Here is an 18707-nt window from a genome sequence, read left to right on the forward strand (position 1 = left end):
CGTTGAAGGCTCCCTGCTTTCTGGGTCTCTTGCTCTGTTTTTTCCACTTTGCTCCCTGGAAAGTTTCCTTGTTTGTCTGTCCTCAGCTGCTGTGAGAAGGTGGAGGCTCCTCTATGTTCCGAAAGAGTCTTTCCAGCCCAGATCACTCCAGCTAGTATGGTGAGGCCCTGGACAGCCACTTTCCCTGCTGCCCAGCTGCAGCCTTTTAAAAGAGCTCAGCGTGCAGTGAGTTAACAAAGCACAACAGCTGTATTGGCATTCACAGCTCTTTAAAGTAGAACTCCTGTGTGGTTTGTATCGCCTGTGGCCTTATTCCTTCCTGGGGACCTTGCTCTAGGTGCAAGGAGTGCTTGCACTCTTCTACCTGTTGGCTCCAGCAGAGGTGATACATGCTCTGTATCAGGCTTGTCTCTTCCCACACACAAACCTCACTGCATCTGGGTGGTGGCTGACTGAACCCAGGGTCTGGATCAGGCTGTTTCATTATTTGAAAAGACACTTAAATGTAAACCCAAAGAACCACCCAGGAATTGTTCTTCTCTAAAATGTATCCAGAGATTGTATGGTGTTTGTCTTTTCTTGCTACCCACTGACAGGAGTAAATGTAGAAGTTGCACCCTGGCAGGGTGGAAGTTCATGGCTGTACTGACTGTGGCTCCAGAAATATGTACCTGCTGCTGAAGATCCAGAAGCTTACTCCTACTGTTCCTTAGGTACTGCTGAAAAATAACCTTGTCAGCACCAGGGAAGGCTGGGATCTGCTTGAGAGAATCACAGTTAAATGCAGCAGAATTAGTGTGTCAGGTGTTTTCCCTTTTAGAGATGTGTCACAGTCTGGGAGGCAGCCAGTCCCTGGGAGACTGGGACTTCAGAGAGGTGCTCAGCAGGGATTGGGGTAAGCTGGAACTGAGTGGAGGGAGGGCTTGCTCTTGCATTTTCTAACTCTCCCAGTTTCTGCTTGTTCCTATCTGGTTCATCTTTGCGTGTAATTCCTGTCCACGTTTATGAACTGATTGTCTCAGCAGAACCAGCTGCTATTGCCCAATGCAAATCCAGCTGATCAGAATTAGGACTGGAATTGCAAGGAGGACTTCTTGGAAGTGATGAATTTTGCAGTTATTGTCTAAAAAGGAAAACCGAATCATGTTTATAATGGGACATCAGGGCCTGTCCAGATTAAAGATGTGGTGCTGTGAAACTTCAGCAGGATGGTGTTGTGGGCCTGGGCTAGAGAAGTGATTTCTATGAGCGTTTAAAGTCTTCTCTGATCCCTTCATGCATTTGGCTTGCATGGAGTGAAAGACAGAATCAAACGGTTTATACACTCCTGAAGCTAATTGCCTCAAGTAAAAGTTAATACATGGCTGAAATCAAAGAGAATAATTTTAAATCATTAGACATTTGAGGAGATGGAGAACAAAACAGGTACTAAATCCAGTTGTTCTCGTATTTGGAATGAGAATAAAAAGCCTTTGATGTTAACGTTGAATCCTAGTATGTTTATAGCACGTTTACTCTGAGACACCAACATGTTTCTTAGAGATTCCCTCTCTCTCTTTCCCCACTGTAATTTGGGTGCTTTTCAACTAAGAGAAGTTGAAAGAAAACACATTATTTCCCCCCACTAATCTTTTAGTAAGTAGGTATATTGGGATTGAGAAGTGGGAGAAAACTTCATCTAATTGAAATAAAAGCACCACAATGTTGTCGCTTCATTTTGCTAGTCAGGGATGTGCAAAACAAATCTCTGTGTCAGCAGTGAAGGGATAGCATCGCCTACTATTTATTATTTGTCTTCTACCAGTGGCTATGGTTGTTTATTATAAGGAAACAGGCTTGATCTAAAAGGCTGAGCATAAATCTGGGGCACAGACACTTGAAAACATTAGCCTGAATGTGTAAAGTGGAGAAACCACCTCTAGTGGGTTAGTCAGTGTTTGTACACATGAAAAGTTGCTGATTACAGGATACCTCCTTGCTGAAGGGGTCCGCTCTGATGGAAGAGGGAAGAATTTAGTTTTCCCTGCGTAGCAAGTGGATTGATTTTTTGCAGCTCACAACACGCATTCGTCAAGTTTGTCTCTCAAAATGAGGGAGAGGAAGTGGGCAGCTGTGGAGAGGTGAGGTGATCGAATGGTGATGGGGGAGTAAAATTTTGTCTAAATATTGCAATGTTCAGTCTTCACCTTCTGTTGGAAGCTGTCCAGGAGCTGCTCACAATGCAGACACACAACTCGGGATCTCTCCATGGCCCCTCAAGCTGGTTGCAGGTTTTTATAAGTCCAGTTGAGCTGTAGACTTTCTCACACTCTTCCTCCAGTCACTTACTGTTGTGTCTATTTTCCCTTTGCCTCCCTGAGATTACATCTGATCTGGAGAATGAAAAATGACACAAAGTCATTATAAATAAACCAAGCTCCAGCTCCTGAGACAGCTGTATCCTGTTTGTGGATTTGGAGGGAAGTGTTGAGATTTCGTGGCTGATGTCTTCTGTTCTTTTCCTGCTTCCAGTCTGTCTCTCTCCTGTTGTTTAGAAGTTGCATCCTACAGGATTAGGTGGGATTTTTTTTCACTGGTGGAACAAGGAATGTAGCTGAACTAAACTTGCAGTAGGAGAAACTGGAGCGGTACGTGGCTCTTCTCTTTAGTGTTCTGGCCGTGGGTCTGTGGTATGTGGATGTTTGTATGTTTATTAATATCCTTATTGTTTTTGAGCAAATACTCTGGGTTTATTTGAAGAAAACAATAGAGGCCTGCTTCTGCATCCTTGGGTTTTGTTGTCTGTTTTTTTAGAACTGCAAAACCTATGAAACAAAGGAAGCAGTCCTGGGGTTACAGCCACAAATTGTCATATTTTCATTGATCTCGATGGTGCAAGGCAAGCTTGCTCTTCTCTTTAGTGTGATGCTGTGAAGAGATAAAACTGCCTTGTGATCTGAGGTCTTTGGCAGTCTCTGTTTTATCTTTGTGATGAGCAGCAGAGCTTTTTGAGAACAAAAGCAACATCTTCCAACTCACTGAGAAAAATGGCAGGTTGTAGAATATCAAAGGCTGGCAAACAAGCCCAAGCCTAGCAACCTCCCTGTGACAAAGCAAGCTGGGGAGTAGGATGGCTGGAGGCAGTGACATACTTAGCTGAGCTAGCAACACTTAGCATAATTTCTAGGAACTACACTTTGAAAAGAGGCTATTTCAAATTTATCTCAGAAGAAAGTGTTTGGAAGTGAATGTAGATCAGCCGAACCTCAGATTAGCTTCAAAGTTCTTTTTTCCTGAACCTTTGACTCTTCCAGAGTTTAGGGATGACATTGAAATATCAACAGTGCTAAAACAGAAATCTCATTTATCTTCATGGGGTTTTTTTAAAAGTCACGGAATTGTGACCTCTAGAGATCATCTAATCCATCTCGGTGTGCTCAAACAGCGTCAGCTAGAGCAAGTTGCCCAGGTCACTGTTCTGCTGAGTTTTGAGTATCTCCCCACATGGAAACTTCACAGCCTATCTGGCCAATGTGTTCTAGTGTTTGACCACTCACAGTAAATAAAAAGTTTATTCTTGTTTTCAGATGAAATTTTGTGTGTCTTTTTAAAAATCTGTGCCCATTACCTCTTGAACTCTGTGTGCGGAGCTGAGATGAGTCTCGTTCCTTCTTCATTCCCTTCCATCAGGTATTTATTTATACACAAGGATAAGATATCCCCCTGAGCCTTCTCCCCTCTGGACAGTCCCAGGTCTTTTGGCCTCTCCTCATATGCTGCAGTCCATTAATCATCTTCGTGGCCCTTTGCTGGGCTCAGTCCAGGATGTTTGTGTGTCACTTGTACTGGGAAAGCGAGCGCTTCGCCCTCAATCAAGGGATGCTCTGCCTGACACAGCCCAGCAGGCTGCTGACTTTCTTTGTCGTGAGGGCTCCTTGGTCTCTTAGGGTCAGCTTGGCGTCTGCCAGGGAAATGGTGAAGCACAGTCCTTATGTTCAAATGACTTCTGAAGTGCTTGACACAGAGGTCTTTTAGTTTTTCTTTTGTGCCTGTAAATTAAAAAACGAAAAGATAACATCACCTAACATAACACAACGTAACCCATCTAATGGGCCTTTTTTTTAGAGTTTTTTTTATACTGAAACACTGAACTTGCTAAATTTTCCATTACTCGTAGTTTTTTTAATGCTTAAAATATCCATTGACCTGAAAAAATATGCAAAAGCTGAAATAAAGCATAGTTTGTTTTTCAGTGCCTATATATGTGTAAGCTGTGATGTTTCCAACTCCATATGGTTTCAGTTCTGCTTTTTTTTGAAGACTGAATAACAAGTCTTAAAAGGATATTGCATTCTCTTTTTTTTTTTGATTACTGTTTGTCTTTTTGCAATGGAAACAAATTCATTTGCCCATGAAAAGAAAATAATGCTGCTTTAAAAAAAGTCTTTGCTAAAAGTCAGTGCACCTGACACGGAAAATTATCCTCCATTTTCTCATCAGACTTAAAATTGAATTTTGAAGGCAATTCTGTGTGAAGTTTCAAACTTCCAAATGATAGAGATTCTTCCCTTCCCCCTCACTGTTCATCTTGGTAGGGAAGAGTGAAAATCAATACTTATATTTGGAGTCTGGGTCGATTAGGCTGGCATCTTTCTTATGTTGCTGAGCAAAATGTTCTTCAGCAGATGTTCCAGACAGATTTTCATCTTGTATGTCTCTATTTCCCAAAAACATGGGATGTGGTTTCTCCACCTGTTCCCAAACTTCTAGGTAGACAGAGCCCTTAGCTATATACATGTTACTTTACTGGGAATCAAAAAATCAGAGACTACTCTAGAAAAATCTGTATTTCTACTACTCTTGTTCTCAGACTTGCTTGTAAAATGGTGACTGTCCTTCCTGATGTTTTAATTTTCATATTGTTACTTCCTTACTTTCTACACTGTCATTCCTAACTCAGCTGATCCGTGTTTAAACGTGTAAGTTACACAGTTCTTCGAGCAAAATTTAGAGCTCCTGACATACCCAAATACGAAGGCGAGAGGTGAGCAGTGAAGAGCTGCTTATTTTTAGCTTTGTATGGAGTCTGTGCTGCCCGCAACATTTTGGGCGAACAGTCAAACTCCATGAAGCTGTGTCATCTTAACAAGTTACTTCCCACTCCATTGAACCAATATATAACTAATTGCTGGGGATCCAATTTACAATTTTTGTTAGTTTGAGAAATGTTAAAAGAACTGCATATCCTTCCTCTGTGCTCATGTGTCCAAGCTTTGCTGGTGACATGGGGTACGTGCCACAGTTCACAAACTTGTTCTGCAAGTTGTTGTGATACTTACAACCCATATCCTCATAAGTCACTGAAAGTGGAGGTGGGGAGTTGTGGTGTTTTCCACTTAAAGTATGGCTTTTCACTACACAGACATATTTGCATTGGACCTCTAGAAAGGGAAGTCCTCAAGAATGCTTTATCTTGTGGGTTTTTTTCTTAATGTGTTTTGCTTGAGTAGGTTTTGGAGCTCGTTAGCAGTCTGAGCAAAGATGGGGAGCGTTGTACCACACTGTTGGAGTCCATCTCAGCACTGTTTTGGTTGAATCTCATGGAATTTCTTAAGAGAAAAAAGGGAGAATAAGCCAGGAACTGTGCTGCTTATTCAAACACCGATAGTCTGATTTCTTGCTCATTTTTTGACTTACAGACATCAAATAAGGCAAGGGAATCTGCAGAGAAGACCCATTTCTTCAATGTGCCTGCCTTCTTGACAGTTTCTGGCCAGCTCCATTTGGAAGTGATGTCAGGGTGAGCAAAACGAGAAGTTTTTGTCTCAATCTGTAGGATCTTCTTGGTCAGTAATTTTGCCCCATTGGTATCCGCTAGATGTCTGCCACGTGTGTGCCAGAAACTAATAGAGCAGCAGTGGCTGGGTGATGGTGCGAGAGACCAGCTTTTAAATTATGGTCTGTGAACTAAATACTAGGAGTGTCCTGCTTGCCGTGGATTGGGAATATTGGATGGAGACGTAATCATTATGGGAATGGCTGTAGGATGTTGCTAATAATTAATACCTTAAGTGACTATGTTGTTCACATCTGGCATGTCTCAGCAAGAAAATCTTTTTCATTTTAGATATCACATTCCTTTTCTCTTTTTCTCATTTTTTCTCAAGTTTGCTTTTTCTGTCTCCTTCAGTCTTCCCGTTGTGTTTCTTCTGCCAATTCTCATTTCTTCTGTTTCGTTTCTTTCACACTTGATGCTTTATCATAGAATAGAATCAGAATGGTTTGGGTTGAAAGGGACCTTTCAAGGTCATCTAGTCCAGCCTCCCTGTAAAAGCTGGAACATCTTCCACTAGATCAGGTTGCTCAGAGCCCCGTCCAGCCTGACCTTGAATGTTTCCAGAGATGGGGCATCTACCACCTCTCTGGGCAATCTGTGCCAGTGTTTCACCACTCTCATCATAAAAAATTTCTTCCTGAAATCTGGTCTTTGTTCATTCTAGCCACTAAAGTGATCCTAGTCAAATAGCTAAAACTGACTTTGATTAAAAACAAATTATCCTTAAGCTTTTAATGTTAATATTTCACTAAGGTTTTTAGGGGTGAAAGTGTCAGTCTGTCAAAGTTCCCTTTGATTAGGGGGTTTGGTCCTCATCTACACTGAATTCTCCCAATAAATAGATGGAGTCAAATCAGTGCAATCCCTTATTTGAAGGCACAGTTTTCTGAGTGCTTGCAATGTGGTTTCTCCTCAGACATGGTACTTCAGCCAAATCACTGCTTGCCAGCTGAATGGCTGATAAAGCCCCTCAGAGACCAGATCTCAGGCAGGTAGCACTGCAGTTGTTTGCTGCTTGCCAAGGGGATTTGTCATGCGCTTGTAGTGACTTTAAAATCGCTTTTAAAGTGATTAGTTACTGTCCAGTGGAAATCTCCTGAAGATGAGAGAGATAAAGTCCTAGCTTTAGAAAATGTAAACTTGGAAGATCTGCCTTTTCATGTGGAGGTTCTGAGTATTTCTAATAGTCTTAGCATTTGCTGTCCATGCCTCATATCCAATCTTGAGAGCCAATGTTTTTTATTTAATTGCTGTTGCACAATTTAATGGACTGCTGTTAAATAGCTGCAGTGAAAATATTCAAAGGGCAAGTCTTGTGTATAAATAATAAAGGTATAACTTTCTTCAGAAAGCTGTTTTCTGCCTGGCTTGTTCTCTCTGAGACAGCCTCTGCTCACACACCTAGACGGTGGTGGTGTACTGCAGTACTCAAGCTAAGGGTTCTCGATGGACAGGATGTTTCTCATGTGGTGCCCTGGATGCTGTGACTGAAGCACAGGTCACTTGGCAGCCAAAGGCTGATGCGTCATCTTGGACATTAGCTGGGGAAATTTAATGAGGAAGAGGTCTGTTTAACTGTAGGGGTGGTGGATTTTTTGCGTCCCTGAAATAAGATGAGATGACATGCATTAGGACGTGTTAGACTTAATTGACTGTCATGCGTAGTGACCTTTATCGAAAGACGTAATTCCACGAATCAGATAAGTCTGAAGAAAAAGTATGGGTTGTAATGATTAACTTGAAAACAATCTCACTCTCTTCCATCAGTCTGTTCTCTTTAAATAGTACACAGCCTGCTCTGGGATGGAGCAGAAAGCTAAAGTGGGCAGATGCAAGACCTGTCTGCTAAACATTTTTTCCATTGATATCACTCAAGTGCACCTTGCTCTCTGAGGATGGGTAAAAAAATCAATGCTCTTCAGTGTGCAGCACATTACAGCTCCATGTTCCTATTTTACAGTAGCGTGTTGTTCTTACAGTCATTTTAAATGGATCTAGTGCCATCTAAATTTAGATAAGCTGTGTTTATTCATAATGGGGCATGGCTGTTCAGTGAACCTGCTCCTTTTATTGAAGTACAGCGAGTTTTTGAGGCCTACAGCTCAAGTGGTGTTGAATCCCTTCAGTCTTCAAAAATAGATCAAGCTCTTCTAGATGCAGAAGCACCATAGTGATGCATCACAGTATTAACCCTCTAGATGCTGTGAAGGTTATATCTGTGGTTATCAAGTTGAGTCTTACTCTGTGAATGGGACTACTACATGATCTTTGCGTAACCAGGGCTGCTTGGCAAATGAATGTGTTGTGATGATGTTTTCAGAGTTGTAAAAAGTGGGAGTCCTTTTTCCCCCAAAATGGAAATATTCTGATCTTCCCAATAAACAGAGCAGCCAAAACAGTAAAGATTTATGTGGTGTGGATTTAATCCTGTGAAATTTAGCCTTTGTTTTAGCCAGACTAAATTTTTCATGCCCAGAAAAGGAAGTATTCTTCAAAAATTCCCTTTAGCTTAAATAAAATATTGACTTACTGCTTTCAGGAACAACTGGTCCCTGAGAATCTGTGGGAGGAGACAAAGGTAGGAACGCTTGGGTGACCCGTCCCCATGCAGGCCCATATCCTGTTGTGACTTGCTGTGGGAATGCAGAGACAGATCCTGCAGAGTCCATTAGAAACCAGGAGTGGAGCAGGATAGGTATGAGGGAGGAATTTGTCCATGGGGATTATGTAGTAGGGGACAGAGTCAGCTAGGCAGTCACGTCTGTTTGGAGATAGCTTTTAGCTGTACAGAGCTCATGAGCAACCTCCAAACTGTGGTTGGAAAAATCTGGGCAGGGGAGGTATGGGAAAGACTTACCAGATGCGTCTGGAACTAAGTCTTCTGCCATCCTTGCTGAGAGTTCCTCTGCAGCCCAGAGGGTATCATCTGAGTACGCATGTCTGAGTGTTGTCCAGGGCTCAGGGCTTCATTTTATGGCACAGCTGCTTGGTGCTATTCCCAATAATAAGAGAGAGTAGTGAGCCATTTATAATTTGTGAGGTTTTTAAATCTTTCTTTGAGGAAAAGTGGGGAGAGACATGTTCCTGTATTTATTGATTGTCTGCTGTGCTGTGTATGCTTGTTATTGAAGGCAAGGGCGGAGAAGTTCATCTTGTCTCTCAACATGACATGGACGGCCTAGTTGGCACAACTTTTCATTTCATTGTGCTTCATCTTTGCAGTGACAGCATTTAGGTTGACTGCTCAGGGTGTCTGAATCATTGTCAGCTGCTGTAAATCTATAGGCTCTTCAAGGTCTCCAGAAAAGTCTTTATTCAGTAATACAGCTCTCCCCTTTAGTCTTCTCCATCTCGGATGAGTCAGTAACCAATGTATGTGGTAGAAATTTGTAGGACTGTGTGTGTCCTGATAACTGGTTTTAAAGGTCATTGGTTTGCTGTGAAGTCCTTGTGGTATTTCCTTGCCCCATGATCCTCCAGTGAGGATAAAGGTCCCTTTGGGGACCTGAACTAGGCCGGAGGGTCTGTGACAGCTGAAGATGATTCAGAGGCATACTGGAGACAGCCAAGAAGTATAACTCACTGGCTGTATTTACTCTTTTTTTTTTTTTTTCCTCTTCTCACCCATCTGCACTTCCCACAAGTTCCACCTGCTCCTCTCCTTTCAGCCCCTCTTTCTAGTAGTTTCCATCATTGTTTTGCATTGATTTTCCTTGTGCCACGTTTCATCCCAGGCACTGTTTGTTCTGCCTTTCGCATTATGAGCTTGGCTAAAACTCCTCTTCCTAAAAGCTCTGGGGGCTATCCCCTCCCCAGATCACAGAATAAGGTATCACCTCGTTCCTTGCTCTCTCTAGCTCTGTTTCTTTTCACTTACCAGGTTTTCAGTAGGTTTCTCCTCTCATTCATCTCACATTCTCTTGAAGTTCCTTGCAAATGAGTAAAAGGATCAGGGGCAACCTCATAGCAACCTCTAGGACTTGCAACGAGGTTATCCAGAAGACAAACCCACTCTTTGCAGTGGTGAGCAACAGGAGGACAAGAGACAACTTGGATAAGTTGAAACAAGAGAAGTTCTGAGTGGATAAAATCATTAAGAGATCAGTCAAGCATTGGAAAAGATTGCTGAGGGAAACTCACTCTTCATGGTTTTTGAGACCCAGCTAGATAAAGCCTTGAGCAGCCTGGTCTGGCCTTCTCGCTGACCCTACTTTGAGTGAAGACTGGACCAGCGACCTACTGAGGTCCCTTCCAGCCTGAATTATCCTGTCATCCTAAGTTTGTTCATGGCTTCATTCTCATTGTCGTTTCTACCAATCTTGTCCACAAGACCGTCGCAGAGAATTATCTCTCTAGTTCACTTTCAGTTCAACATCTCTTCCCAGGACTTGTGTTTTTCTTCCTAATTAAAAATCTCAGCCTTTCATACTGACATCTGCCTGTTAATGTCTACCTATCAAAATCAGTTTAGTTGAAACATAATTAATCCCTCTCCCCTCTCCTCAAACACATCCCCTTGATTTCTAAACCATCCTGGATTTTGCTGCTGTTCTGTCTAGTCCAGATATTCTCTGCAGTCCTGCAACTGGTTTTTCTTGTTGCAGAGAGACTCTAAAAAAATCTCAGACATCCACATGATTTTAGCTGTGTCTGCCTGAGTTTGTAGAGAGCTGAATGCAGTGGGTTTCCTGTTGGTTTCAGATGATACTGAGATCATACTGATTTCACTTTTCAAGTGCTGGTACTTCACTGCTTTTCCAAGCATGGAAGAGATGGAGAGAGATAGCTGTCATTTGGGGTTGGTGTTCAAGAAAGCACTGCGGAGCTGAAGAGAGAAGTGTTTGAGTCTGCCTCCCATAAAAGAGGCTTCATTTTCAACAGTCTGGCAAATGCAGCCTTAAAATTTGATTCCAAAATAACTTGCTTAATGATGAAACAGACTGCATTGTCTTCAAGCAAATATTTGCTGTACAATTTTTAAATACTTTTGAATGCAGCTGCAGGAATGATGTCCAGTTGTATAACAATCCTGTTGCTAAGAAGTAACAAAAATAAGTGTAATTATTTATCTTGGATGCCTGAAAAAAAAAAATCTCTGACATTTCTTACACAACGTTTTGTTTGAGTCTGACTCACAACGCAGACTCTTATAATTAGCGCACTAACTTCCATTAATTAGGCTGACACTTAATTGGAGCTATAAAAAGCAACTGTGACATGTCTGGTTTTAATCAATTACCACATGCTTCAGTCTGGTTCATGACTGCTGCAGGGATTGTTAATGACTGTGTATTACTGGGAGGCCAATTGCATGAACTTTGTAGGTACAGCAGTGAACCCGGGGTCGCTTGGGTGGTGGGAGCTTTACAATCTGCATGGATGCGCTGTTGGTCCTTTCTCCCTCTCCACTTTTTTGTGAGGGGAAGCAGGTAATTCTCTTGTAAGAAGCATGGCGAGTCTGCTGAGAGCAACTACAATTCAGCCACGTCTCTGGGATCCATCCATCCAAGCAGCATCTTGGACTACACGCTCTTTATTTTATCAAGTGCAGGTAGCAACAGAAAACAGGTTTTACGCTCATCTGGTGAAATGTGTCATCAGGTGAATTTCTTGGTCCTCCTTTTACAAGTAAGCTAAGATAAACCATTATGTTTCTCTCTTGAATCCAGTGCACAGTCCCTTTTTGATCTCTGAACGTCTTGTCATCCCAATTCAAAGCAGTTGTAGGTGCCGTGGGCTCAGTGTCAGACGACCTCAGCGTCCAGGTTTGTGTAGGGCCCTGCAGCTCAGCTTCACACGTGTGCCCAGACAAAGCCATGAGAGCTGCAAGGGGTTAAGAAACTGTGGCTTTGTGAGTTACAGTAGGGCTGTTAGAACCCTCTGCTCTCATGTCCCCAGTGCCATAGTAGCCACATTCATGGTGGCTTCTGCAAACCTGTTTTATTTTATGACTGAGGCAAGCAAGAAGCCCATGGATGGTCTGTTCCTGCAGCTCAGCTGACCATCAGTGGCTTACAATGCTGTGGCAAACTTGATAGCTTACAAGAGCATGAAAGTGCCTTGTGCTCAGGCTGCAGTTCCTGCTTCTCAGGGAGCCTCTGTGCCCCAAGAATTGGCTCCAATATGAGATATTAAGGCAGGCAGCTTCATCCCTAATTTGCTCCCACAACTTTCCATAAAATAGGTGCACAAATCCAATAGTGTGTGTGCCCTGAATTTCTCCAAGGGTTTGCTGTCATTGCACTGAAGTAGAATATGGATATAGATACACATCATAGTTAGCTGGAACATGTTCCATTCAATATAGCTTATAGTATTTATTTTAGTACAGTTATTTACTTTGTTTGGTTACTGTAGAATTTGGGGTCTTGGAGATTTTAAATAGCTACACCCAAACTTTGAAATATGACTTGAACCATGACTCTCTTCCTGCAGTGATGCACCCACCGATGCAGTTTCTTGCTGAGATTCGTATTTGCAGGGTTCATGGAACCAGTGTCCATCTTAAAAAAATAATAAAAAAAAAAAAATCCTCTTCATGGCTATTATAATGCAGTTTCTGGAGAACATGTGTGTGTTCCACTCCGAAAGGAAAACGACTTAACCCAATTGCTTCCCACCCCCCCATGTTGGTAATGTATTTTTGTGGCTTAGAGTAGGAGTCACTGGAATGATTTAAGTTTTTCAAAACATCTTTGCTCCTTGTTTTATTTAAATCTTTAAAACGTTTTATATCACTCATTTGTAGAAGATCTATGTTTGCGAGGGCATGGGAAATGGTTATTTGAATAAATGCTTAACTACTCTCGTGGCTTTCATCAGCCCAGCTTGAGTTATCATTGCTAATCGGTCGTTTTATTGACTTTAATTAGAAGTAATAATATCAAAACTAGGACAAAACAAGACTCCACTGAGAATAAAATACAGCAGTGTCACATAAAAGGGTGGAGGACTCAGGCTGATGAGATCTTTGAGCCTGGAGCAGGAGACATTGTATGGCTCTGAGTAACTCTTGTTTCCTTTGTCTCGATTTTCCCCTATTCTCCTGCCATCTGTAAACTAACAATACAGCGTCTAGGTGTGCTGTGAAGTTTAATAAACAAAATGCAGGGTGCTTTGCCAAATAATTAGGGTATATGAGTCACGTCGTTGTTAATTACTCAAGTGTGCCTGGATCATTTTCAAGCTGAGGTTGATCCCAGCAAGACCTGGGGGGGATCCTTGTCCCATCATCTTCTCTTCTTGCCACTGAAACCAGAGCAGAGGACGTGGCAGGGGGAGAGCTGCTCCTGGAGCGTGGCAGGAGGGTGCCAGCTGCGGTGCACGTGACTTTGTGGGCACAGTGGGACTCTGCCCATTTCAGCGAGGGAAAATGCTGTGCTGCTTCAGTATGACTGGCTGGGGGGGGAAGTTTGGCACTTCCCAGTCGCTGTCTGGGAACTTAGACAGCTTTTTTTTGTTGTTGTTAATTTATGTATTTATTTTTGGCTGCTTACAAAAGGAAGTACAGTCCCATCTCGTTGCAGCATGAATTGAAACCTTAGCACTCAGCACACCAGTTTTGCTGCCCAGGCTTAAGCCTCATGCACTGCTATACAAGCCCTTGTCAAGATGCAGCTTTTCTCGGCTGCGCTTCCTTAGAGGGCGGACAGAAGTGGCTTTTTCTAGGAAGAATCTTTTAAAACTCCTTTTTCTGCTTTTTTTCTGGGTAAAATTCAGCCCTACCCATTCCCCCTTTTCAGCAGAAATGTGCATTTTCATTGTGCAAAATCCAAACCACCAAACAATAGTAATGAGAGCATTATTTTAAGGTTAAAACCCAACCATTTCTCTCTATCCAACTCTGAGGTTTTATTTTAACACAGTCTACCCAGCTCAAGGATGTAAAATATTCTCCCTCTTCTCCAGACTCCTGGACACCTGTATCTCACTAGCATCACAAGGAGCCCAGGGTTTCCAGCTCCTCCAGAAACTAGACCCTGGAGGCACTGGATCAGTATGCTTGAATGGGTGTCTGCGTGCATGTGGTTTCTTGCTCTGGGCCGGAACATCTTCCAGTGTACAAATTTCAGCACACCTGAACAATCCCAGTTGTGCTTGGGTCAAGCACTGCAGCTAGCTGGTGCCTCCTGGCAGCTGAGCAAAGTCATCTGCTTGTTTTGAGGGAGCAGACAGGTTCTCCATGCTCAAAATGAATATGGTCATGCCAGAACAGAGTAGAATTAAATCAGAGGGCTTGCTTTATTAATTACTTCCCTTCCTAAGGGAAAGGACAGTGTGGCTGACAAAGCTAAGCTCCTGGGCTTTATGGTCACCTTGCTCTCCTTTCTTCCTCTGCTGACATCACATGTTGTTTTGTCCTTGAGTTAGAAGATTTTTCTTGCAATCTGGATTTTAGGGGTGGCTGGTGGATGATGGTGCCGGGGAACATACTGTGTTGAAGGGTCACATGCTGTGTTCATTTAACATGCCCAAGGGTAAGATTTGGTACAAATCACCTTTCAGCTTACTCTTTACTGCTGACCTTGTCCGAGTAGTCACTGTGTGTGTGTGTGTTTGTGTGTAATATTTTGGGGTGGGAACAAGAGCACTGTACAATGAATAGCTGTGTGTACTGGTGTGGTTTAGTGCTTAGCCCTGAGTCACAACAACCAGCTTCTGCCTCCAGCTGTGTCACTACTGTGTGGTGTGACCTTGGCATAGGCTGTAAGCTGACTGTGGAGGGATTGCATCTTCTTGATTTATAGCCTTGCTCAGAGTTATAGGCCCTTGGTTCGACAGCACAAATAAGTCTTTATTACCCCCGTAGCAGCATTGGAGTCCTGGCTCAGAAAAGGAGCATAATCCATTCCTGGCTTGGGAACTGTCAGCACAATTAACTTTATTTGGATTGCAGTGTAAAAATCGACAGTAAAGCAGAGATGCTCAGGCCTACAAACATTGTGTGAGTTCAATTAAAAGGATGATTTTAAGCAGCCTTGGGCACAGATACTTTATACTTCTCTATTGGTTTCTATCACTGCCTCAGTAATGAATTGTCGAGTTCAAATGAAATGAGCTTTCGTTCTGTGTGGCATAAAGCTCTCAAAGGAGGAGAGGTAGCTGCTTTTGAAGAGGATTTTAGTAGCATGTAAAATAAGGGTGAAAAGTCGAAAGTTTCTCCCTTCCTGGATGTTAATAGGGTGGAGATCACAAATGCGACCTGTGCAGGAATGAGCCTCCACCAAGCGATGGCCCGTGTGGAGGATGGCTGTGCTCCAGCAACACATCCAAGCTCTGCTGTCTGCATCCAAAGGGACTCTTGTGAGCCTGGACCTAGAAGGTGGCTAAGCCCTTCTCTGGGCTGGGACAAGCAAGCTCAGCGTGTTGCAGGATAGGGTCCTGGCTTTTGCAGCGTTTCAGTGTGTCAGGGGGAGTGCTCTGGGTGTTTTCTTGGCCTCTACATTAAGCTCTCGGATTTTCCCAGAGAACTGGGCAGAGCGAAATACAGTCCCAGAAAGGGAGCAATTAATTAAGCAGCTCTGTGCCTTCTGGTGTCGACCCCAGCAGTGCCTGTGAACTGCACAAATGCACTTGGGCTTGCTGTCCAGAGCTCTGATCTGGGTGAAGCTGACTGTAAAGGGACTTGTTTCAAAGCCTCTCTTGTGTTCTTTGGTAGCACGTACAAGGACAGCGTTACAGACATTACTGCTCTGCCTGTAATGGCTAAGGAAAGGGGCTCGACAGATTATTGGGTTTGTTGTTTGTTTTTTTTTTTTTTATCTCCTTTGTGTGTGCTTTTGTTGGAGATGAGGAATTAGCGCTACTGATTTTTTTTGAAAGACCCTTGAGTGCCCACAACCCCAAGTGACCTAGGCACTTTTGGTCACGTAGCCAGGATTTTCAAGTTATTTTTAAATGCTGGAAGTCTTGCAGAGGTCTGGGAATGTTAAATGATTGATTATTTGCATTGTAGAGCATAGGAGTCACAGCCCTGGACTGAGGCTCTATTGTGCTAGGTGCTGAATGCACACAGAACAAAATGACCAGTTTTGCCTTTGGTACCATGAAATCAGAGCGGAGTCAGCTCCCATCCCTCTTTTCTAATATGTTTATATATGCTCAGTGTGATACAGCAGTGTACTAAATCACACGTATGTTTTTTAATAGCAGATGAAGTACAAGTAAAGGTCGGATTTGTGTAGTGTGCATTTGTTTAATGTCTTTAATGGCAGAGCACAGTAAACAGTATGTGAATGTCTGGATAATAATTGTTCACGCTTGGAGTTGACAACAGTGACTATATGTATTTTTAGCTGTGTTTCTCTGTTAAGTCCAGGCCTCTGGTCAGTGCTGCATTGCCACTGCCAGATGACTTGCATTTACTGTGCTCCTTTGATCGCTTTGCCAGCATGACATCTGGCGAGTTTCCCTTTGCCAGGGTCCCAGGATTGTGGTGAAGTTCTCACAGTTATTTGTATCTATCCTTTCCCTTTACAGTTAGCCTGGGAAATGAATGATTCCTCCCCTCCCTGCAGATGTGGGTTTAGGTTTTAGGGTTGTTTTTTTTTACTTCTTCCAAGAGGCAGGCAGGCAAATTCAGCCCTACACCAGGGATGTTAGGTTCTCTACAGGCTGTCACAAAACCCTCCTGTTGAGCACCTCGGGATAGTCCATGAAGTTGTAATGCTAGTGGTTCATTTTGTAAATGTAGATGGTGCTCAGTGTACAAGTTAAGTAAGATTCATCCCAGCAGGATGCCTAGAGCTGAGAAAAGACTGAAATGTGTTCCCGTGGGAGTTGTTCTGCACTTCTCCCCAAAAGCTCTGTCCTGGGCACAGAGATGGCAGCACAAAATTGATCTGTGACTGTAAAGTGTTCAGCCATGATTAACATCTCAGAGCAATAAGGGTGGGTTGGTTGGGTTTTTTTTATTTCTAGGTGTCTTGCAGCCAGTAAGCCCCTTCGAAGATAAGTAACTAGTTGTCGCACTTATTCAGTAGGAAATAAATACAGTTCAAAGTGCTCATAGTAGCCTGCATTGCTGGAGACTGTCATCCGCCACTGCTACCCACAGTAACTGAAGTGTTGGTGCCTGTGCCTGGACAGCTGCTGAGGAACGTGGCTCTTACTGAAGACAGAGTGTTGCCCTGTGGGACAGGATCTCCTGCTAGCCAGCTGGTATCACGCGTTATCATGCTACTTTGAGGACTTAATGTCAGCAAGAAATTAGAGACGCACACATCAAACTGAGCAAACCTGAGTGGGTACTTCAGCAATTCCAAGCTTTTAAAAATATTTTTGTCTTGTGTCCAGTCCTGATCCAGTCACAATCTCAACTTGTGACCAAACTCGTTTAGGGAAAATTCTTTAACTGAAGAGCCCCAAATTGAAATAGTTTAGCAAAAGTCTGAAACGTGGGCACAGGTAGCACAAGAACCTGGGTTTTCTGTTTCTCATTGCAGGCCAAAGTCCATGGCCTGGCAAGCAAAAGTTTTTGACCAGTTGTGCTTTAAACATTGAAAAATTTTGTCTGAGTCACTCACTGTTTTATATTTGTTGTTTGTATTGCTATAGCAGTTGAGGCTCTTAAGCTTTGGATCCAAGACCTTGTTGTGCCAGGTGCTGTGGAAAAAAAACAAAACAAAACACAAACCAAAAAGGCCTTATGAGAAAGAACGTGCATTTCTGTATAACCCAAGACAACAGATGGCTACAGATGGGGGAGCACAGGAACTGATGAGATAGTACTGACCTGTGCAGTGAGTAATAGTCGTGGTATATCACTTATCTAAATACTGCTGAGGTTTTATAGACATTTTAGCAAAGGGCAGTTTGAAGAAGGATGATCAAGTGACGGCAGAAGTTTATAGTAACATTGCAGCAAGGGAAAAAGGCAGCAGGGAGAAAAGAGGCATGCTGAAAATGATCCTTGAGGAAAGATGTTTGCTGCAAAATCTGGTTAGCATCATAGATGCTGTGGTAATGTATGGGAGTGAAGTAGGGACAGAAGGTGTGTTTGTTGGAGCAGGGAAAGCAGAGCCAGTGGGGAAAAGAAACCTACAGGCAGGCTACATACTCGGTCTTGACCTGAAATGTTCTTCTGGGTGTTTACTAATAGAAACTCAAGGAAAAAGAAAGTGCTGTTTCTTTGGATCGTAACCTTTAACAATCATATGACATGAGGGAACAGATGAGTAAAGCAGAACGTGTGTGTTCCTTCATTTGCAGTGCAGATGCCTCCATAAGGGGCAAAGGAAAAATGCTGGGTTTTGTAGTGTTGTTTATTTAAACTTCAGTTTAACAAAATTAGCCTGTACAGAAACTTCAGCGAACATCCTCTTTTAAGTTGAAAGCTTGCTGAGCAAAACGCAAGTCAAATGCCAACCGCAGCAATTAGCGCACATCCCTGCATGAGTGTCAAACTGTGCTTAATTTCCACTGATCAGGTTCTTTCTCTCCTACACACTGGCTACAGCTAAAAATAATGCCAAGTTAAAGATGTACCAAAGATAGCAGCTGCCCAGGCCATGTTTTTTCTGAAGCAGCTCGCTCTCTCCCCATCATGGTTTGCTTCCCATGCAGCACTAGAGGAAACACAGCTGTCAGGGCATCTGGTCGGGAAGCTCTCACTGGCTTGAGGATGTCCAGGAGCCCAAGTGCTCATAGCCCACAGTGTAAAAAGTACTGCTTGGACTGCAGCTTCCCCACGGTAAAAATAAAACTTTACAGGTGTGTTGCTGTTTGATAGGAAGGTTTCTTGTGAAGGAAGTGGAGAATCAAGAAGGCTTTTGTGTCCTGTGTAAGCAGCAGGACGTGACTGCAGAACGAGAGAGGATGTGTTTAAATAGACTCCCCAGGAGGTTGCTGGAGGAATAGCTTCATAATAGGAAGTGTATTGGTTGCATAAAAC

At 43.0% G+C, this 18707-nt stretch overlaps 1 protein-coding gene across 14 annotated transcripts in view; it reads left to right on the plus strand.

Moving 5' to 3' along the window:
• NARS2 (asparaginyl-tRNA synthetase 2, mitochondrial) overlaps positions 1 to 18707 on the plus strand; it is a 53756-nt gene that overhangs the window by 12728 nt on the left and 22321 nt on the right. For 12 of the 14 annotated variants that reach the window (XM_074932711.1, XM_074932735.1, XM_074932690.1 and 9 more), the window contains one exon: positions 5679 to 5779. The exons of the other annotated variants lie outside the window; for them this stretch is intronic. In XM_074932711.1, coding sequence (XP_074788812.1) covers positions 5679 to 5779 — 101 coding nt within the window. The remainder of the gene's footprint in view (positions 1 to 5678; positions 5780 to 18707) is intronic. 14 annotated transcript variants of the gene reach the window in all.

This window comes from Athene noctua, chromosome 1 (genome assembly GCF_965140245.1).
Source record: "Athene noctua chromosome 1, bAthNoc1.hap1.1, whole genome shotgun sequence".
NCBI lineage: Eukaryota > Metazoa > Chordata > Aves > Strigiformes > Strigidae > Athene > Athene noctua.